The sequence below is a fragment of the Diplotaxodon limnothrissa genome, linkage group LG11, assembly GCF_057381915.1.
Source record: "Diplotaxodon limnothrissa isolate DT_005_m linkage group LG11, D_limnothrissa_male_GT1.1, whole genome shotgun sequence".
NCBI lineage: Eukaryota > Metazoa > Chordata > Actinopteri > Cichliformes > Cichlidae > Diplotaxodon > Diplotaxodon limnothrissa.
Window position 1 is genome coordinate 14,254,747 of NC_140606.1, and position 17,853 is coordinate 14,272,599.

Consider the following 17,853-nt stretch of genomic DNA (forward strand, 5'->3'; position numbering starts at 1 on the left):
TTTGACCTCCTGTTATTGTAGGCCGTTTTGTTCCCATACTGGAGTGAATATCTTTGATTGTGGCTCTGTTGATTGTTCACTGTTCAACTGTTCACAGTTGTCTGGGGGGGGGGTTAGACTACTGAATCTGTAGATAAACAGGACAGCAGGCTGCAGAGAGGGTAGAAGAGCACAACATGTTCCTGTGATATTTTGGATATACACTACAGGAAGCCCAGTAGAAGAGAGAGGACTCATAAAAGACTGGCAAATACACTCAACAAAAATATAAACGCAACACCTTTGTTACTGCTCCCATTCCCCATGGGATGGACGTAGAGACCTAAAATTCATTCCAGATACACAATATAACCATCCCTCCTAAACAGTGGTCACAAATCAGTCCAAATGTGTGGTAGTGGGCACATCTGCTATATTGAGATAATCCATCCCACCTCACAGGTGTGCCACATCAGGATGCTGATCTGACATCATGAGTAGTGCACAGGTGTACCTCAGACTGCCCACAACAAAAGGCCACCCTGGAATGTGCAGTTTTTTGCGCTATTGGGGGTCTGGGGACCCAGAACCGGTCAGTATCTGGTGTGACCACCATTTGCCTCATGCAGTGCAACACATCGTCGCATGGAGTCTATCAGATTGTCAATTGTGGCCTGTGGAATGTTGGTCCACTCCACTTCAATGGCTGTGCGAGGTTGTTGGATATTCGTGGGAACTGGTACACGCTGTCGTATACGCCGGTCAAGCACATCCCGAACATGCTCAATGGGTGACATGTCCGGTGAGTATGCTGGCCATGCAAGAACTGGGACATTCTCAGCTGCCATCTGCCCTGAACAATGTGAACCATGATTCATCTGTGAAGCGCACACCTCTCCAACGTGCCAGACGCCATCGAATGTGAGCATTTGCCCACACAAGTCTGTTACGGCGACGAGCTGGAGTCAGGTCAAGACCCCGATGAGGACGACTGGCATGCAGTTGAGTGTCCCTGAGACGGTTTCTGACAGTTTGTGCAGAAATTGTTTGGTTGTGCAAACCAATTGTTCCAGCAGCTGTCTGGGTGGCTGGTCTCAGACGATCTTGGAGGTGAACCTGCTGGATGTGGAGGTCCTGGGCTGGTGTGGTTACACAAGGTCTGCGGTTGTGAGGCCGGTTGGATGTGCTGCCATATTCTCTGAAACGCCTGTGGAGACGGCTTATGGTTGAGAAATGAACATTCAATGCACGGGCAACAGATCTGGTTGACATTCCTGCAGTCAGCATGCCAATTGCACGCTCCCTCATTGCTTGTGGCATCTGTGGCATTTTGCTGTGAGACAAAACTGCACATTCCAGGGTGGCCTTTTGTTGTGGGCAGTCTGAGGTACACCTGTGCACTACTCATGATGTCAGATCAGCATCCTGATGTGGCACACCTGTGAGGTGGGATGGATTATCTCAATATAGCAGATGTGCCCACTACCACACATTTGGACTGATTTGTGACCACTGTTTGGGAGGGATGGTTATATTGTGTATCTGGAATGAATTCTAGGTCTCTACGTCCATCCCATGGGGAATGGGAGCAGTAACAAAGGTGTTGCGTTTATATTTTTGTTGAGTGTATAACCAGAAACTAACTAATTCAAAGAATATTCAAAAACACTGGACCCACAGACCCAGGACCATGACAGGAGATAGCCTCTCCCAGAAACTGTGCCAGTGGAAATATTATCATTTGGGATTACTTCACTGTATTGGATACTGTGCAAACAACATAAATTCAGCATTTATTGCTTTATTTAATGCTACATTTAGCATTTATTATACTAAAGTGACGCTACCCAAGAATATCCGCTAATATGAAGCCTATGTGAGCTAAGTACAAAAATCAAGGGAACTTTTTTAAAAGATATTTTTAGATCAATCTCAAACTACCTCTGACTCAATGTACTGCTCTAAAATTCTCCTTTGACTTAATTGGGGCCGACTAATTGAGAATAAAGATTTCTTTGTCTGTTCATTTGTTTCTTGTCCTGTTTCCTGTTGTGGCCTCTGTGTGAAGAGCCTTTCGTCGAGCTTGGTTTTACTCAAGGTCTCTTCCTGTCGAGTTCTGCCCATTGGGGAGTTTTGGCTTGTAGGGGCAATATTATTATAGATGACTGCTGTCGAGCAGTTATTATTGCATCCAAGTGCAATAATAAAAATACATACATACCATTTTATATTTGTTGAATGAGATTTTATTCCTGTGCTCTTGTTTCCATGCAGTAAGTTTTATTTGTCGAGGTTCTCTTTCTGATATTTCTTTCTCTATCTCGCTACAGTAAAGGTGAGTGGAATTTTAATAGAGCTTTAATTCTGCAAAGACGTCGGTGCTTTCAAATATTTACGTTCATCTCCAGTGTTTTTGAGTAGATTCAGAATGATCACAGCGGCGTGTCCCGGTTAGTTTTGTTTACTGATTTTTATCTAAGTCATAGTTTTTCTTTGATAAGACCTTTTTTATGAAACAGGGACACTGATTTTGTAAAATAACAGTAAAGTGGTGATTTGTGATTGACTGGAAAATTTGGGCATTAAGAACTGAGTAAGAGATTCTTGGGCAACAGCTGGAGATAAGTTGCTTTAACTTTATTTCAGGCATTGACAAGTCTGACATATTCTGCTTTGATGAGAAACCTGTTCTGTAATTGCTGATGATGTGATTTGCAGGACCCCCAATATTGACCAGCTGGCAAAGGAAGGGGTGAAGCTGACCCACCACATTGCTGCAGCCAGCCTCTGCACTCCCAGCAGGGCAGCGTTTCTCACCGGACGATACCCAGTGCGATCAGGCCAGTTAAAAGCTGCACACAGAAACAAGCTTCCCTGACAGGAGCAGTGCTCAATGTTGGCCTGGTGGAGAAGTTTCCAGAATACAGGAGCGTTAAACACAGCCACCTTTAACAGAGGCCATTCATTTAGTGAATTATTTAAGATCGCTTTGAGCCCAATTACAATAAAACTGTCTATAAAACTCTTTATGCACATTGTTGTGAATTGAGTCATTTTTTTTATGCATGCTAAAGTCACACGTTTGTTTTTGTTTTTCTTTCTTTCCAGGTATCGCTGGTTATAGCAGACCAGGTGTCTTTTTATTTAATGCAGCATCTGGAGGTCTCCCCAGCCAGGAGATTACGTTTGCCAAGGTTGTCAAACAACAAGGCTACGAGACTGCTCTCATAGGTATGATGCATGAATCTTATGTGTCTTATTAGCAAAAACAACAAAAAGCTTGTCATTTCAGACCCTTACACATCTGTTAGGAATGAATATGAATATGTGGAAACGCTGAAAAAGCATTATGTCACCAAGAAACATGTTTAGAAGCTGACATTATAAGTGCTGTACTTTGGTGTGATTTGTCTGATGTAGAGTCTAAGCTGGTGACTCTGTGAACTTACCAGTGCAGTTGTTTTAGACAGCGTGAAAGAAATGAGCAACGTATACCGTGGATAGCCATTTCATTGGCAGACTCCCAGTGTCATTGGGAGTCTAACCATTGGTACACTGGTCACACTGCAGTGCAGTCCTGGTTACCTTCGACTTAGTGATTTGGAAGAAGGTTTCTAACATCTGCAGTTTAGATTGTGTTGCTGATATGACTTAATGATAACAATTATGTTGCTGTATTTGTAGACAGGTCTTAGTACAGAGACTTGATTTTTCCATCCTTCCCTGTGAATCAGATTTTTGTGTATTATTAGTTTAAATTCTGTTTGTGTGTATAGAGCTTGAGATCGTGACAGTGTAACCGGTTTCTGCTTCATCCCGCTGCAACAGTTCGGCCCAAACAGACTCCTCAACTCTGCGTTGTGTAGTGTTTTTAAAAAGACAAGGAGTCTCTGATCGATCGTTGCCACTTTATTTCCTGAATGGAAACAACGGTGTATTATCAGTGCACAGGCTCGCCATACACCACTCCGCACAGCACACTACGGCAGAACATCTCATTAGCATTCCGCTTTAGCATACAGTTTCACACATTAATAAACAAATGAAAAGTACATAAAACTGATGTTAGACATGTGTCCACTAAGCACTTATTACACTCGGTGCTCGTCAGCTAATCAAACATGTTTTATGTGTCTGTACTACTTAGCTATATTGTGTGCGGAACAATACAACTCACCTCTCGTATGGCTACGGCAGACTGGCAGCGATTACTGCAGCCAGCCTCACCTAACCAGCCACACCGAGAGGGGGGGGCGCTGTTTCCCCATTACACTGACATTTGTGGCAAGTGGAATAATACCACATAAACACTGTTACATTCCCCCCTGCTGAATTCCACTTGCACACTCAAATAAACAAACACCACAAACAAAAAAACACCCTTAAAAAAAAATCAGGTACACCACAGTCACCATAACACAAACAGAGGACAAAAACCCAATAATCCTCAAAAAAAAAGAACAAGATAAAAAAAAAAAATCCAATAGCTAATCCACAGCTATCAGCATGTGATAAATCTGTTCAGTAATACCAGGTCGTACAGTCACAAAGAAAATTCAGTCAGAGGACTATCCCCAAAGGAAGTAGAAGAAGAAGTTGGCCAAACCCCTTCCAAAAAAGAACAAAATATGCCAGTTACATATTTCATCACATCATAACTGTACGCCACTCCGACACAGAAAAATCAACGACAAATAATCAGTTTCAATTCTAAAGATCAAAGTCCCACTTCAACAACAATAGAATCAACTCACAGTTATCAACAATATTTAAACTTTAACAGGTCTCTGATGCATCATTTCAATCAACCTGGAAACAGGCTTAAGTAACCGTCCCACTCTCGATCTAGCACGGGTCCCCACCATCCTGCTAACATCAATCGGGTCTGCGTTGGGTGGAACAACTGTGGTTGAGACATGACCCTCAATCGTAGCTTCATTGTCCTGGTCACTGTCAGTAATGGCTGCCAACTCCGAAACAGAGGAGGCTACAACTGGGGCCACAGACATAAGCAGGTCAGAATGTTGACCACCAGAGGTGGCATCTACCTGCTCCTCAGTGTCAACAGGGGGAACACTGGTACAGGCAAGCTCTCGATCCACCATGCTGCCTTCTGGTTGAGTAACCCCTGTCATCAGAGAGTCGCTGGACACTGCAGACGGTAAGTCAGACACCCAAGCTCTTGTCCTGTATTCAGCCGTGCCCACTGATGAGTTGCAGACAGGTTCTCCGTCGCATCCAACCATCAGCAAGCCAGACTCAGAAAGCTCATCTCCATCATCCTGAACTGAAACACCACTGAGAGGGAGGAAGTTCACTGGCATTATCAGGTTGCGATGCATAACTTTCACTTGCCCTGTGGAATCATCCATCAGCTTAAAGGTGTGACTCTCTTCATTTTTGTCAAAAACTGTATAGACAACACTCTCCCAGCGATCAGCAAGTTTTCTTTTGCCACGTCCCTTTTTGTTGGCCAAAAGGACGCGATCACCTATCGCTACTGGGGCTCCCCGCACTTTCCGGTTGTAGAGGTCCGTGTGACGCTTCAAATTTTTGCGTGCCACCTCCTGCGCCAAATCCATGGCCTCTTTGAGGTCCCTCCTCAATGTCTGGACATATCGATCATAGTTCATGATGTCTTGGTGCTCAATAACAGAGCCAAAGATCACATCAATCGGCAGTCTTGGCACTCTGCCAAACATCAGCAGAAATGGCGCATAGCCAGTTGTCTCATGGACTGTGCAGTTATAGGCGAATGTGAGAGCTTTCAGTGCCTCAGGCCACCTTTTCTTGGCTCTTGGGGGTAATGCACGAATCATGTTGCCCAAGATACGGTTCATCCTCTCGCAGGAGCTGTTTCCCATCGGATGGTATGGGGTCGTGTGAGACTTCTGGACACCTGCCACATTCAATAGCTCGGCAATGAGCACACTCTCAAAATTAGCTCCTTGATCCGAGTGAAGGCGTTTTGGAAAGCCGTAGATGCAGAAGTAGTTATGCCAGAGTTGGTGTGCCACCGCCTTAGCAGACTGATTGGGGCATAGAAAGGCCTGAGCCATCTTAGTAAAGTGGTCTGTGACCACAAGCACATCCACTGATTTGTTCGCCGAATCCTCCGCAGACCAAAAATCTATGCAGACCATTTCAAGAGGCTCTGATGTTCTGATATTCTCCAAAGGTGCTCTCGCCTCTGGCTCAGGCGACTTGCTAACAACACACCTTCTGCAGCACCGTACATACTCTGACACATGCTTGGCCATACCAGGCCAGTAGAATCTATGCCTGGCCAGATAAAGTGTTCTTTGTTGTCCCTGGTGACCGGCTTCATCATGGACGCCTTTCAGTACAGCGAGCCGCAAGGTTGGCGGAACAACATACAGATAAGTCTTTGTCTTTGAGACGGGATTCTTGGAGACTCGATACAGCACACCATCCCTCACAGTTAACTTGTCCCAAGCCCTTAGAAATCTCTTCGTATCAACCGGTTCACTTGCCCGCTCCCTCCTCGAGGGTCTCCGTCCCCTTTCCACATAGGAGATCACTCTGCACAGCACATCATCACGCCGCTGGTGTCCCACTAGGTCATCACGCGAGAAGGGTTCAGAATCAGACTGGTTTGGCGTAAGCACAGTCTGAGAGCATTGGGGCAGAAGGAGAGCATGTGGCCACACCCTGGACTCATGTTCACTATGGGCCTGGAAGACAGCTCCCACCTCAGAAGATGTCAGCATTCCTGTCTGTGCAACAGCCGTGCACTGCGAAACAACAGGCTGGTCATTGCTTGAGGCCTTATCAGCTGAGTGAACAGTCCATCTGAAGGCCTCCTGAACCCCACCAGTGGCGACTGCCTCTGCTTCTGCCAGAAGTTCCTTATATGGAACTCTTATCAAACGGTGTGAGGCCCTGGGGTGCACGAAGGGCTCCCTGCTCAGCGCGTCAGCAACCACATTTTTAGGACCAGGAATGTACTTTATGTCAAACTGGAAAGGCGCTAGCTTTGCGATCCACCTCTGCTCACATGCATCCAGTCTTGGCTTAGAAAGTATGTAAGTGAGAGGGTTATTATCCGTCCATACGGTAAACTGATGACCCCTCAACCAGTGATGGAACTTGTCGCACACCGCCCACTTCAATGCAAAGAACTCCAGCCTATGCGCTGGGTACTTGGACTGTGCATGATTGAGTGTCTTACTGGCAAAGGCGATCGGTCTTGATGTAGAAGCCCCAGAAGGAACTTGCGACAACACGGCACCAAGGCCACTGCTGGAGGCATCAACAGAGAGCAAAAAGGGCTCCTCAAAATTAGGATGGGCCAGGAGCACTCGATCCAACAAGGCCTGCTTCAGCTCATTGAAAGCTGCCCTGCATTCATCCGTCCAGTCCTCCTCACACAGCTTTGTACGCACCAGCCAGTGCTTTCGCCGTGAACCACGAGGGCCTTTATCCCCAGATGTCAGCCAAAACAGAGGTTTTGCGATGGATGAGCAGTTCTCAATAAATTGTTGGTAGAACATTACCATCCCCAAAAATGAGCGGACCTTCTGTTGGGATGGGACACTCGAACCCTCTTCCATAAGGTCTGCCTCTGCAAGGGATGTAATGGATGCTATTTTGTCAGGGTCTGACTGTATCCCATCAGCATTTACAATGTGCCCCAGGAATTTCACAGACTGTCTCAGAAAATGGCACTTCTTTGGAGCCAACTTAAGGTTGTGAACCTGGAGTCTCTGGAACACCATATGCAAGCGCTCCAGTGCTAATTCTTCTGTCGGGGCAAAAACCAGAACATCGTCAAGATAACACAGCACACTGAGGAAGTTCTGATCCCCAAAAATGCCTAGCATCATCCTCATGAAGGTGGCCAGACTGTTGCACAGTCCTTGTGGCATACGATTATATTCGTACAACCCAAGAGACGTAAATGCCGTGTACTTACGGTCCTCCTCATGCACCTCCACATTATACTAACCCGAAGTAAAGTCCATTGTGGAGAACAATCCGTTCCCTCCCAAAGCAGCCAGTGCGTCAGCCGGATGCGGGAGTGGGTGAGCATCTTTGACAGTTCTAGCATTAAGCCAGCGAAAGTCGTTACAGATTCTCAACTCACCGGACTTCTTCCAAACTAAGACCAGGGGTGATGCAAACTCACTGCAAGACTTCCGAATTATTTCCCGTTCCTGCATGTCATTCAAAGCCTGTCTGAGTTTTTCATAATGAGTCGGCGGCACACGTCGGCATGGCAACCAGAATGGCTTGTCGTCCACAACTCGAATTCGATGTAGGCAGCCTTGCCACAATCCAGCTTGTCTCTCGAGAAGATAGACTCAAACTGGGCTATGAGGCCAACCAGTTTTTCTTTGCCAGTTGGCGAAACTGCACATGAATCAATGTCGATATCAGACAGCCCCAGATTTTGCAGCACTGCATGTAGGGGGCTACAACCACTTGTCACCTCCTGTGAGGGTGAAACATCTGGCAAAGTGGAAACATCAGTGACTAGACTCTGCTCATCATGGCACCAAGCTGAGCCAGTAGACCGTTGCATGTTCTGTTGCAAGTAGGAGCCAGTGGGGCTGAAGTTCTCCACTGCTGCACAGGGGGACACGTCAGCCAACTTCATGTTCCGTTTCAGTGTTATCGGCTTGTCAAAGGGGTTCAGCACTTTCACAGGGAGCCACCCATCACTGTTTAGATGCGCTACAGTTCTCCCAACCATAACTGACCTCGGTCCAGACCTTGACCCAGTGGGCTCTACAACGACAGCACTGCCCACTTCCCCATTATTCATTAGCTGCAGCCTGCCCCAAACAAGGTGTTCTGTCAAGGGCTCTAATGTTACAGCTCTCTTTAGCTTGACAGTTCCGATCTTATCACCAACATGCCCTGGGGCCACCACTCCTGACATTGAACTCAGCAGATTTTTATTAAGCTGTTCTTCCGCACTCAGAGTCTTGCTGCATTCCTCTCCTAAATGTCCCTCTTCCCTCAGGCGATTACCCAGATACCTCATTAGGTTACTGCCCAAAATGAGGTCCTCACTCTGCCCTGCAATCACCAACATTGGCACAACAACTTTACAGCCATATATCTCCACTGTAAAGTCACACACACCTGATGGAACTGTCCTCGAACCACCACAGCCAATCAGGACGACATCCGTGGGTTGCAAGGTGGGGGTCTGCAGCACTGCATGATGTAATAGTTGGGGCATCATATTGGTGCTGAGGGTGCAGGCCATAGAGCCACTGTCAAGCATGGCTTTAACAGACACTTTGCCACCCAGGGTCACATTTTCATAGAACAGCTCATCATGCTGTTTTAGTCTGTGTGTGTTCTGAAGAATGGGTCTCCGGCCTAGCTGGCGCTCCTCACAAACAGTGTGTAATACAGATTCTAAATCATCAAAATCATCCTCTTTGGGGGCGATTTCAGGCCTAACACTTGCCCCCTCCACATGTAGGCCATCTAGTTTCCCAGCTGCTGGGTGGCTGATTCAGGCCCCCTCACTCTGACAGACACGGCCCTGGGGCATTGAGTCCGTGTGTGGTCGCCAGCATGGCAGATGAAACATAGCTGATGGGCTCTACAGTGGTGATACGTAGAGTGTTCAGTGTCACCACAAATCACGCAAGGAACAATTTTGTGTGTTTGGTTTCGGGGAACCCTTACATCATCCTTAACAGGCAGCTTTGCTTGTCGAGGCTGTCCCTCCAGGACTTTCTCTAACAGGGCTATCACATGATCAAGACGATCAGTAGGTGGTTTTGCATGAAGGTCGGTAAGTGATGCTGAGGTAGAGGTTGGTGATGGTGTAATACACTTACTGTTGCCTGTCGCCTGCTGCACATTAGGACTCACCTCCTGTTGCTGAAAACTTAAGGCACTGACTGCACTAAACTGAGGGGTGCACTTCCGGTCCTTGCCATGCTCCAGCAATTTCTCGTGCACATCAGCAACCGTCCACTGCTGCAGGGGCTTGCACTTGAAAATAAGAGACAGTTCTGAGTCTGGACAGTGGCGGATAAACATAGCAGTCAGCTCTTTCGTCAGATATGCAAAGGACTTATTTTGTCTCTTCAGACAGTCTTCAGTCACCTCCATGGCTCTGTTCAACCTGAGCCAGTAATCAAACGGTGTTTCACCTGAGTTGGGTAGTGTTGCATAAAAATCAGCTAAAGGCATGCTTGAACAGGCAGTGTCACTGAAGTGCTGCTTTAAGATCTCAAAAATGGGCTCTGGGCCCCTCTCAAGACACACCGATGGCTTACTATGTATGCCCACCTTGACTATTTCTTGTGCCCTCCCCAGCAGTTTACTTAGCACATCATCAGCTTGTTCAGCAACTGGTACCCCTCTTCTCTTAAAAAAAGTCATCATTTCCTCCCATTTCTGAACACTGCATGTATCACAGCCATCCCCTCTAAAACACACAGGTTCTTTAACATCAGACTTTATAATCACATTCAATAGTGAGGGTTCAGATAACACATTATTGGCAGACCCAACAACACTGTTTCCCACTCCAGAGCCCAACCGAGATTCAAGACAAGAGGCAATGCTTTCCCCAATAGAAAACCCAATTTGCGTTGCAATCTCTGCATAAAGGTTCTCTTTTGTGGGACTGGTTTCTGATCTAGTATTTTGTAGATCATCACAGTTCCCAACAATAGGGTTTTCATTTAACTCAGCAAGGACAGGCTTAGGTGTGGAGGAAACTGGGGCTGTCAGCAACCTTGATCTGCCTCTGCCAAATGAATGCAGAGGGGTAAAACCAACTGCCCCCCTTCCCCTGCCAAAACTGGGAAAATCTGCCATGGCTCAGCAATATGTCCCTCCCTTTTTTTTTTTTTTTTTTTTTTTAACTCTCCAAAAAAAAGAAAGCACAGAGCCCCGCCCCAATGTCTCTAAAGAACGCAGAAAATGGCGGGACTAAGAAAAGCCAGTCTCCCGCGACTTTTCCACCTTCCAGGAAGTAGACGGCCCCCGTTGCGGTCGCAGGATAGCAGGAGCTGGGGTCACGGCACCAGTGTAACCGGTTTCTGCTTCATCCCGCTGCAACAGTTCGGCCCAAACAGACTCCTCGACTCTGCGTTGTGTAGTGTTTTTAAAAAGACAAGGAGTCTCTGGTCGATCATTGCCACTTTATTTCCTGAATGGAAACAACGGTGTATTATCAGTGCACAGGCTCGCCACACACCACTCCGCACAGCACACTCTCGTATGGCTACGGCAGACTGGCAGCGATTACTGCAGCAATATTACAATTTCTAATATACAATAAAATAACAGCAACAACAAATGATGTACCTGAATGGAAACAACGGTGTATTATCAGTGCACAGGCTCGCCATACACCACTCCGCACAGCACACTACGGCAGAACATCTCATTAGCATTCCGCTTTAGCATACAGTTTCACACATTAATAAACAAATGAAAAGTACATAAAACTGATGTTAGACATGTGTCCACTAAGCACTTATTACACTCGGTGCTCGTCAGCTAATCAAACATGTTTTATGTGTCTGTACTACTTAGCTATATTGTGTGCGGAACAATACAACTCACCTCTCGTATGGCTACGGCAGACTGGCAGCGATTACTGCAGCCAGCCTCACCTAACCAGCCACACCGAGAGAGGGGGGCGCTGTTTCCCCATTGCACTGACATTTGTGGCAAGTGGAATAATACCACATAAACACTGTTACAACAGCACAGTGCATTTACAGGTACAAGCCAGTGCATTTTTTATTCCCTCTGGTGTAAAGTCTCTGCCAAATCAAACATGTCAATCATTAAGAGTAAGATTTCCACACTGTGGGGGGTCCAGGTTAATGATAACTGCCTTTGGTGCTGTTGGCCAACAGTGTGCTGATGGAAGGAGACCAAGTGGAAGGGAAGCAAAGCCAGGAGCACGGCAGCTTGATTCACACTTTCTACATGGAATATAATAATAATAATAATAATAATAATGGATTGGATTTATATAACGCTTTTTCAAGGCACCCAAAGCGCTTTACAATGCCACTATTCATTCACTCTCACATTCATACACTGGTGGAGGCAGCTACAGTTGTAGCCACAGCTGCCCGGGGGCAGACTGCCATATTGCGCCATCGGCCCCTCTGGCCAACACCAGTAGGCAGTAGGTGAAGCGTGTTGCCCAAGGACACAACGACCAGGACAGAGAGCCTGGGGATCGAACCGGCTACCTTCCGGTTACAGATGCGCTTCCCAACCCCCTGAGCCACGGTGAAAGAAATAGAGTCGTGGTAATCTTTACTTTTATGTGAATAGTGTTTTGCAGGTGAAGAGAGGGTCAGACAAGATCATGAGTCTGAAGCTGGAAATCAAAGGATGACGTTGAATGTTGCCAGCGTGGTAACTGAAGCAGAATTTAATGGACATGTGTGGCGTCTTCTTTTTGAGGTCTTTACCTTACAATATAAAGCACCTTGAAGCAACTGTTGTGATTTGGTGCTATATAAATAAAACTGAATTGAATTGAAGGAGAGAAATGCAGAAGGACCCCAACCCAAAATGGCGCCGGTGAGGTCGGCTGCCGTGCTGGATGCTCTGCCCTAACTTCTCCACTTTTTGCAGTTTTTCGTCACTTTTTGCTATATCTGCGATAATCTTGCATGGGCATCATGCAAAACACACAAATCCGCTACAGTAGAGACACTTTGGTTTCTATTGGTCTGCAGTACACGAACATTTCACCATGTTTAACTCCGGACCCAACCTGGCCAAAGGAGATCCTGAGAGAGAACAAAGGACGCGACCCTAAGCGACGGCCTCGAGGTAAAAGAGCCGGCATCAGGAACAGGCTACGGGCTCGCGCACACCGCGCACCCATGCCCAGTATCCTGCTAGCCAATGTTCAATCCATCGAGAACAAGCTTGATGACCTCAGAGCCAGAATCAAGTTCCAGAGAGACATTCGGGACTGCAACCTCCTCTGCTTCACCGAGACTTGGCTGAACCCAGCGATACCAGACCACGCCGTGCAGCCGACGGGGTTCTTTTCGGTTTACCGCATGGACAGGACAATGGAGTCGGGGAAGAAAAGAGGTGGTGGAGTGTGTTTGATGGTGAACAACAGATGGTGCGACAGCACAAACATCTCCCCACTCACACGCTCTTGCTCGCCCAATCTGGAGCTTTTGATCGTTAAGTGTCGCCCTTTCTATCTCCCTCGGGAATTCACTGCGGTCATTGCCTGCACTGTTTACATTCCGCCTCACGCGGACTCGGACACTGCCTTATGTGAGCTACATGAGGCTCTCACAGATCAACAAACACTTCACCGAGATGCCGCACTCATTGTTATGGGAGATTTTAACAGAGTGAATCTCAAACGGACATTTCACAACCTTCACCAGCACATCAACTGCCCCACCCGGGGCACGAGGACATTAGACCACTGCTACACCCCGTTCAAGAACTGTTACAAGGCTCAACCCCTGCCGGCATTTGGAAAATCGGACCATTCCGCCATCTTCCTCATACCTGCTTACAAACAAAGGCTAAAGCAGCAACCACCAATCAGGAGGGAGGTCGCTCGCTGGACGGACCAATCGGTGGCCGCGCTGCAGGACGCACTGGATGACGCAGACTGGGACATGTTTCGGCGCAGCTCTGATGACATCAACATGTTTACGGAAGCGGTTGTGGGATTTATCGGGAAACTAGCGGACGACACAGCAGAAAGAACTATCATCCGAACGTTTCCCAACCAGAAGCCGTGGGTGGATAAAAACATCCGCGACGCTCTGAGATCACGCACCGCTGCCTACAATGAAGGGCTTGTCTCCGGTAATATGGACCTATACAAGGCTGCGTCCTACAACGTGCGCAGCGCGATCCGAAAGGCAAAGCGGAGCTACGGGGAAAAACTAGAGTCACAGCTACGACAGTGCGACTCTAGGAGCCTGTGGAAAGGACTGCGGACTATAACGGACTATAAACGACCAGCTTCTTCAATGATGAATGCCGATGCTTCACTGGCTGATGAGCTGAACACGTTTTATGCTCGCTTCGATGCCGCAGCAATTAAAACAACAAACGGCTGCGCGCGCTCGGAGTGCACCAGTGAAGAAAATGCTTTCGTCATCACAGAGCATGCCGTGAGGAACACCTTCAGGAGGGTGAACACCAGGAAGGCAGCAGGACCAGATGCAATCCCTGGCCGGGTCCTTAGAGCCTGCGCTGATCAACTAGCACCGGTGTTCACGGAGATCTTCAACCTCTCCCTGGCCCAAGCTGTGGTTCCCACGTGCTTCAAACGGTCCATTATTGTCCCTGTTCCAAAGAAACAACAGCCCGCTTGCCACAATGACTACCGTCCAGTAGCACTGACTTCAATTGTGATGAAGTGTTTTGAAAGACTGATGAGAGATCACATCACTTCTTCACTTCCTCCCACCATCGACTCACTTCAGTTTGCTTACCGGACTAATCGTTCCACAGACGATGCCATATCTCACCTGCTCCACACATCCCTGAGTCACCTGGACACTGGCAGAGGGAATTATGTTAGGATGCTGTTCGTGGACTACAGTTCAGCATTCAACACAATAATTCCCTCTAAGCTTTTCACCAAGTTGACGGATCTAGGACTCAGCTCATCACTGTGTCAGTGGATCCTCAACTTCCTCACAGACAGACCCCAATCAGTGAGGGTAGGAAAACAAGTCTCCCCCTCCATCTCACTCAGCACTGGAGTGCCTCAGGGCTGTGTTTTAAGCCCCCTGCTGTACTCACTGTACACTTATGACTGTGTAGCCACATCCGACACCACCTCCATTGTCAAGTTTGCTGACGACACTGCTGTTGTGGGCCTGATCTCCGACAACATCGAGACGGCCTACCTGGAGGAGATTAGGAACCTGGAGACCTGGTGCCAGGAGAATAACCTCCTCCTAAACATCAGCAAGACTAAGGAGCTGATCGTGGACTTCACTACAAAGCAGGCGAGGAATTACAAACCCCTCATCATCAGTGGCACGCCAGTGGAGAGAGTGGACAGTTTCCGATACCTGGGTGTCCACATCACTCAGGACCTGTCATGGTCCTGTCACATCAACACCCTGGTTAAGAAAGCCCGTCAGCGTCTCTTCTTCCTCAGAAGACTTAGAGACTTCCATCTGCCACTGAAGGTGCTCAAGAACTTCTACTCCTGCACCATCGAGAGCGTCCTGACGTCAAACATCTGCACCTGGTTTGGGAACAGCACCAAGCAGGACAGACGAGATCTGCAAAGGGTGGTGCGCTCGGCAGAACGCATCATTCAATCAGAGCTCCCTGACCTGCTGTCCATCTACACCAAGCGGTGCAAGTCCAAAGCTAGGAAGATTATGATGGACCTCTCCCATCCCAACAATGGACTCTTCTCACTGTTGAGGTCTGGGAAGCGCTTCCGCTCCCTTAAGGCCAAAACAGAGAGAATGAGGAGGAGCTTCTTCCCCCAGGCTATTCGGGCCCTGAACCAGGTGTAGGACTGGACTCTCCCAAACATGTCACTATAAGACTGGACTCTCACACACGTCACCACACGCACCACCACACATTTCCTATAATCCTATAATTCCTATAATTTATAATCCTTATCTTTATAATCTCTTCTGCTATTTGCACATTCTTTACTGTAAATTCCTAAGTTAATTTGTAAATTTTTGTAGTAAACTGTAAATTGTAAATATTGTAAAACTTTTCTTCTGTCATTTAATGGTCGGGCATTGTACAGCTACAAGCATTTCACCCCCATGTCATACTGTGTATGGTTGTGTGTGTGTGTGACAAATAAAATTTGAATTTGAATTTGGTGTGGATTTTGCAAATAGGATGGAATGGCTGAATGCGGAAGTGCAGAGGTTAAGAAAGGAGGAAGTGAGGGCAGCTATGAAGGTGTATGAAGAGTGAAAAGGTGGTTGGTTGGAGATGTGTAGGAGACAGGGCAGTGGACCTTTGACTGTTTAACAGTCACAGAGAGTGAGAAGATGCCTGAGGAATGGAGAGTTTTGAAGAACAAGGGTGGTGTGCACAGATGTAGTAACTACAGAGCTTTAATGCTGATGAGCCATACCATGAAGTACACTATGGGAAAGACTGGTTGAAGCCAGGTTAAGGAGAGAGGTGGTGAATGCCCCAGATCCCCTAGGCTCTGTCTTGAGGTATCCTGAGGTAGATGCTGAACCCTGAGTTGACCCCAGTGCCTGTGAGTGTGTGAACACGCGGGTAAAAGTGCTTAGGCACAGAAAAAGCTGGTGTATGAATGCAGACAGCAGGTGCTATGTAAGCGCCAGTCTATTAAGTACAGCATTAAATGTTATGTCAGACAAGTTGAATAAAGAGGTCTTTGGCTGAGTGTCTTGTGTGCTCATCGCAGACAGTTTTGAGCGTTATTAGCAGCTAAAAATGAAGTGACAGAGCTCACACCGATGTCAATATTTATACCCGTAACCGTAGTGAGATTTGTTTGTTATAGGACGTGTACAGTTTACTCTCTTATTGTGGCTTCGAGCTTAATCGGGTTTCTACTTTCTGAGTTTTTGTTTCTTCTTCTTGTCTGCAGGAAAATGGCACCTGGGCCTGAACTGTGAGAGCCGTGACGATCACTGCCACCACCCTAACAACCACGGCTTCAATTATTTCTTCGGTATCCCTCTGACTAACCTGAGGGACTGCCAGCCTGGACATGGCACCATTTTCCAGTTCCATAAATATTTGCCATACAGAACAATGGGCATCGTTTTGCTCACTACAGTTGTGCTGCACTACAGCGGGGTCATCGGCAGAAGGTCGATCCTGAGCTTGATGTTTCTGTTGCTTTTGGTCACTGGTTTGCTAGTAGCGTTCATCATGGTTGTCCCATACTTAAACTGTGTTCTCCTGAGGGACCACAGCATTGTGGAGCAGCCATATAAGTCTGAAAACATGACACAGAGGATGGTCCACGAGGCAGTGGACTTCATAGAGCGGTACGTGAAGCTTTCCTGATTCACCTGGATCTGAAAACTCTCTTGTTGCAATGTTTCATATTCATTGTTTGTTTCTGCAGAAATTCAAACAGGCCTTTCCTGCTCCTTTTCTCTTTCCTCCAAGTCCACACAGCCATCTTTGCTTCAGCAGCTTTCAGAGGAACGAGCCGCCATGGTATCTACGGGGACGCTGTGCAGGAGGTGGACTGGAGTGTGGGTAGGTCATTCTGTCTGTTTAAAGGAAAAGCTGCTTTTCTATGTCTGTCAGTTCTTTCAAATCCAGTAAAAAAAGCCCAGAAGCTTCCGACCTCTCCTCTTTGCCCAGTTCAGTCAAATGACACTAAGAAAGAAAGAGCCTTCAGGAATAATCATTAAAGTGGGAACAGAAGATAAGTGTGTAGTCATAGCAATTACATCTTGTCACGATCTTATCATGTTAGGAGGGTAGGCTCTGTGAAACCCCCCCAGCTTCACCTGCTGCTGCAGAGGAGAGAAGAACCAGTGAGTGAGGCGAGATGGAAGATGTGAGGAGATCCACTTAAAACCTTGTGGATGGAGAACTGATCTCACTGTGCTTTGTAGTGTTTATCATGACCTGACCTTAGTATACTGCATGTCAGGGAGAAGCCCTAATCAGACAAATCGCTATGAGTCTCACGTGGCGACAGTGGGAAGAAAAACACCTTTTTAAAAGAAAACCTCCAGCAGAGCCAGGCTCAGGAAGCTCAACCATCTGAGCCGACTAGATTGGGGTAAGGATTACTAAATATTAAATGCAATACTGGTGTATAGAGGAGTATAAATAGGAGTGAAGAACTGCATCATCATCAACAACTATTACAGCATAACTACTGCACTGACAGGGACTCGAAAGAGAGAGCAGATTTCTCCT

General features: G+C 47.1%; 1 protein-coding gene across 2 annotated transcripts in view; it reads left to right on the top strand.

The window, feature by feature from the left end:
• Positions 1–17,853, top strand: part of LOC146622477 (steryl-sulfatase-like) — a 34,614-nt gene that overhangs the window by 299 nt on the left and 16,462 nt on the right. For both annotated transcript variants that reach the window (XM_085366233.1, XM_085366232.1), the window contains exons 2-5: positions 2,698–2,819; positions 3,088–3,210; positions 16,556–16,961; positions 17,042–17,178. In XM_085366233.1, coding sequence (XP_085222359.1) covers positions 2,698–2,819; positions 3,088–3,210; positions 16,556–16,961; positions 17,042–17,178 — 788 coding nt within the window. The remainder of the gene's footprint in view (positions 1–2,697; positions 2,820–3,087; positions 3,211–16,555; positions 16,962–17,041; positions 17,179–17,853) is intronic.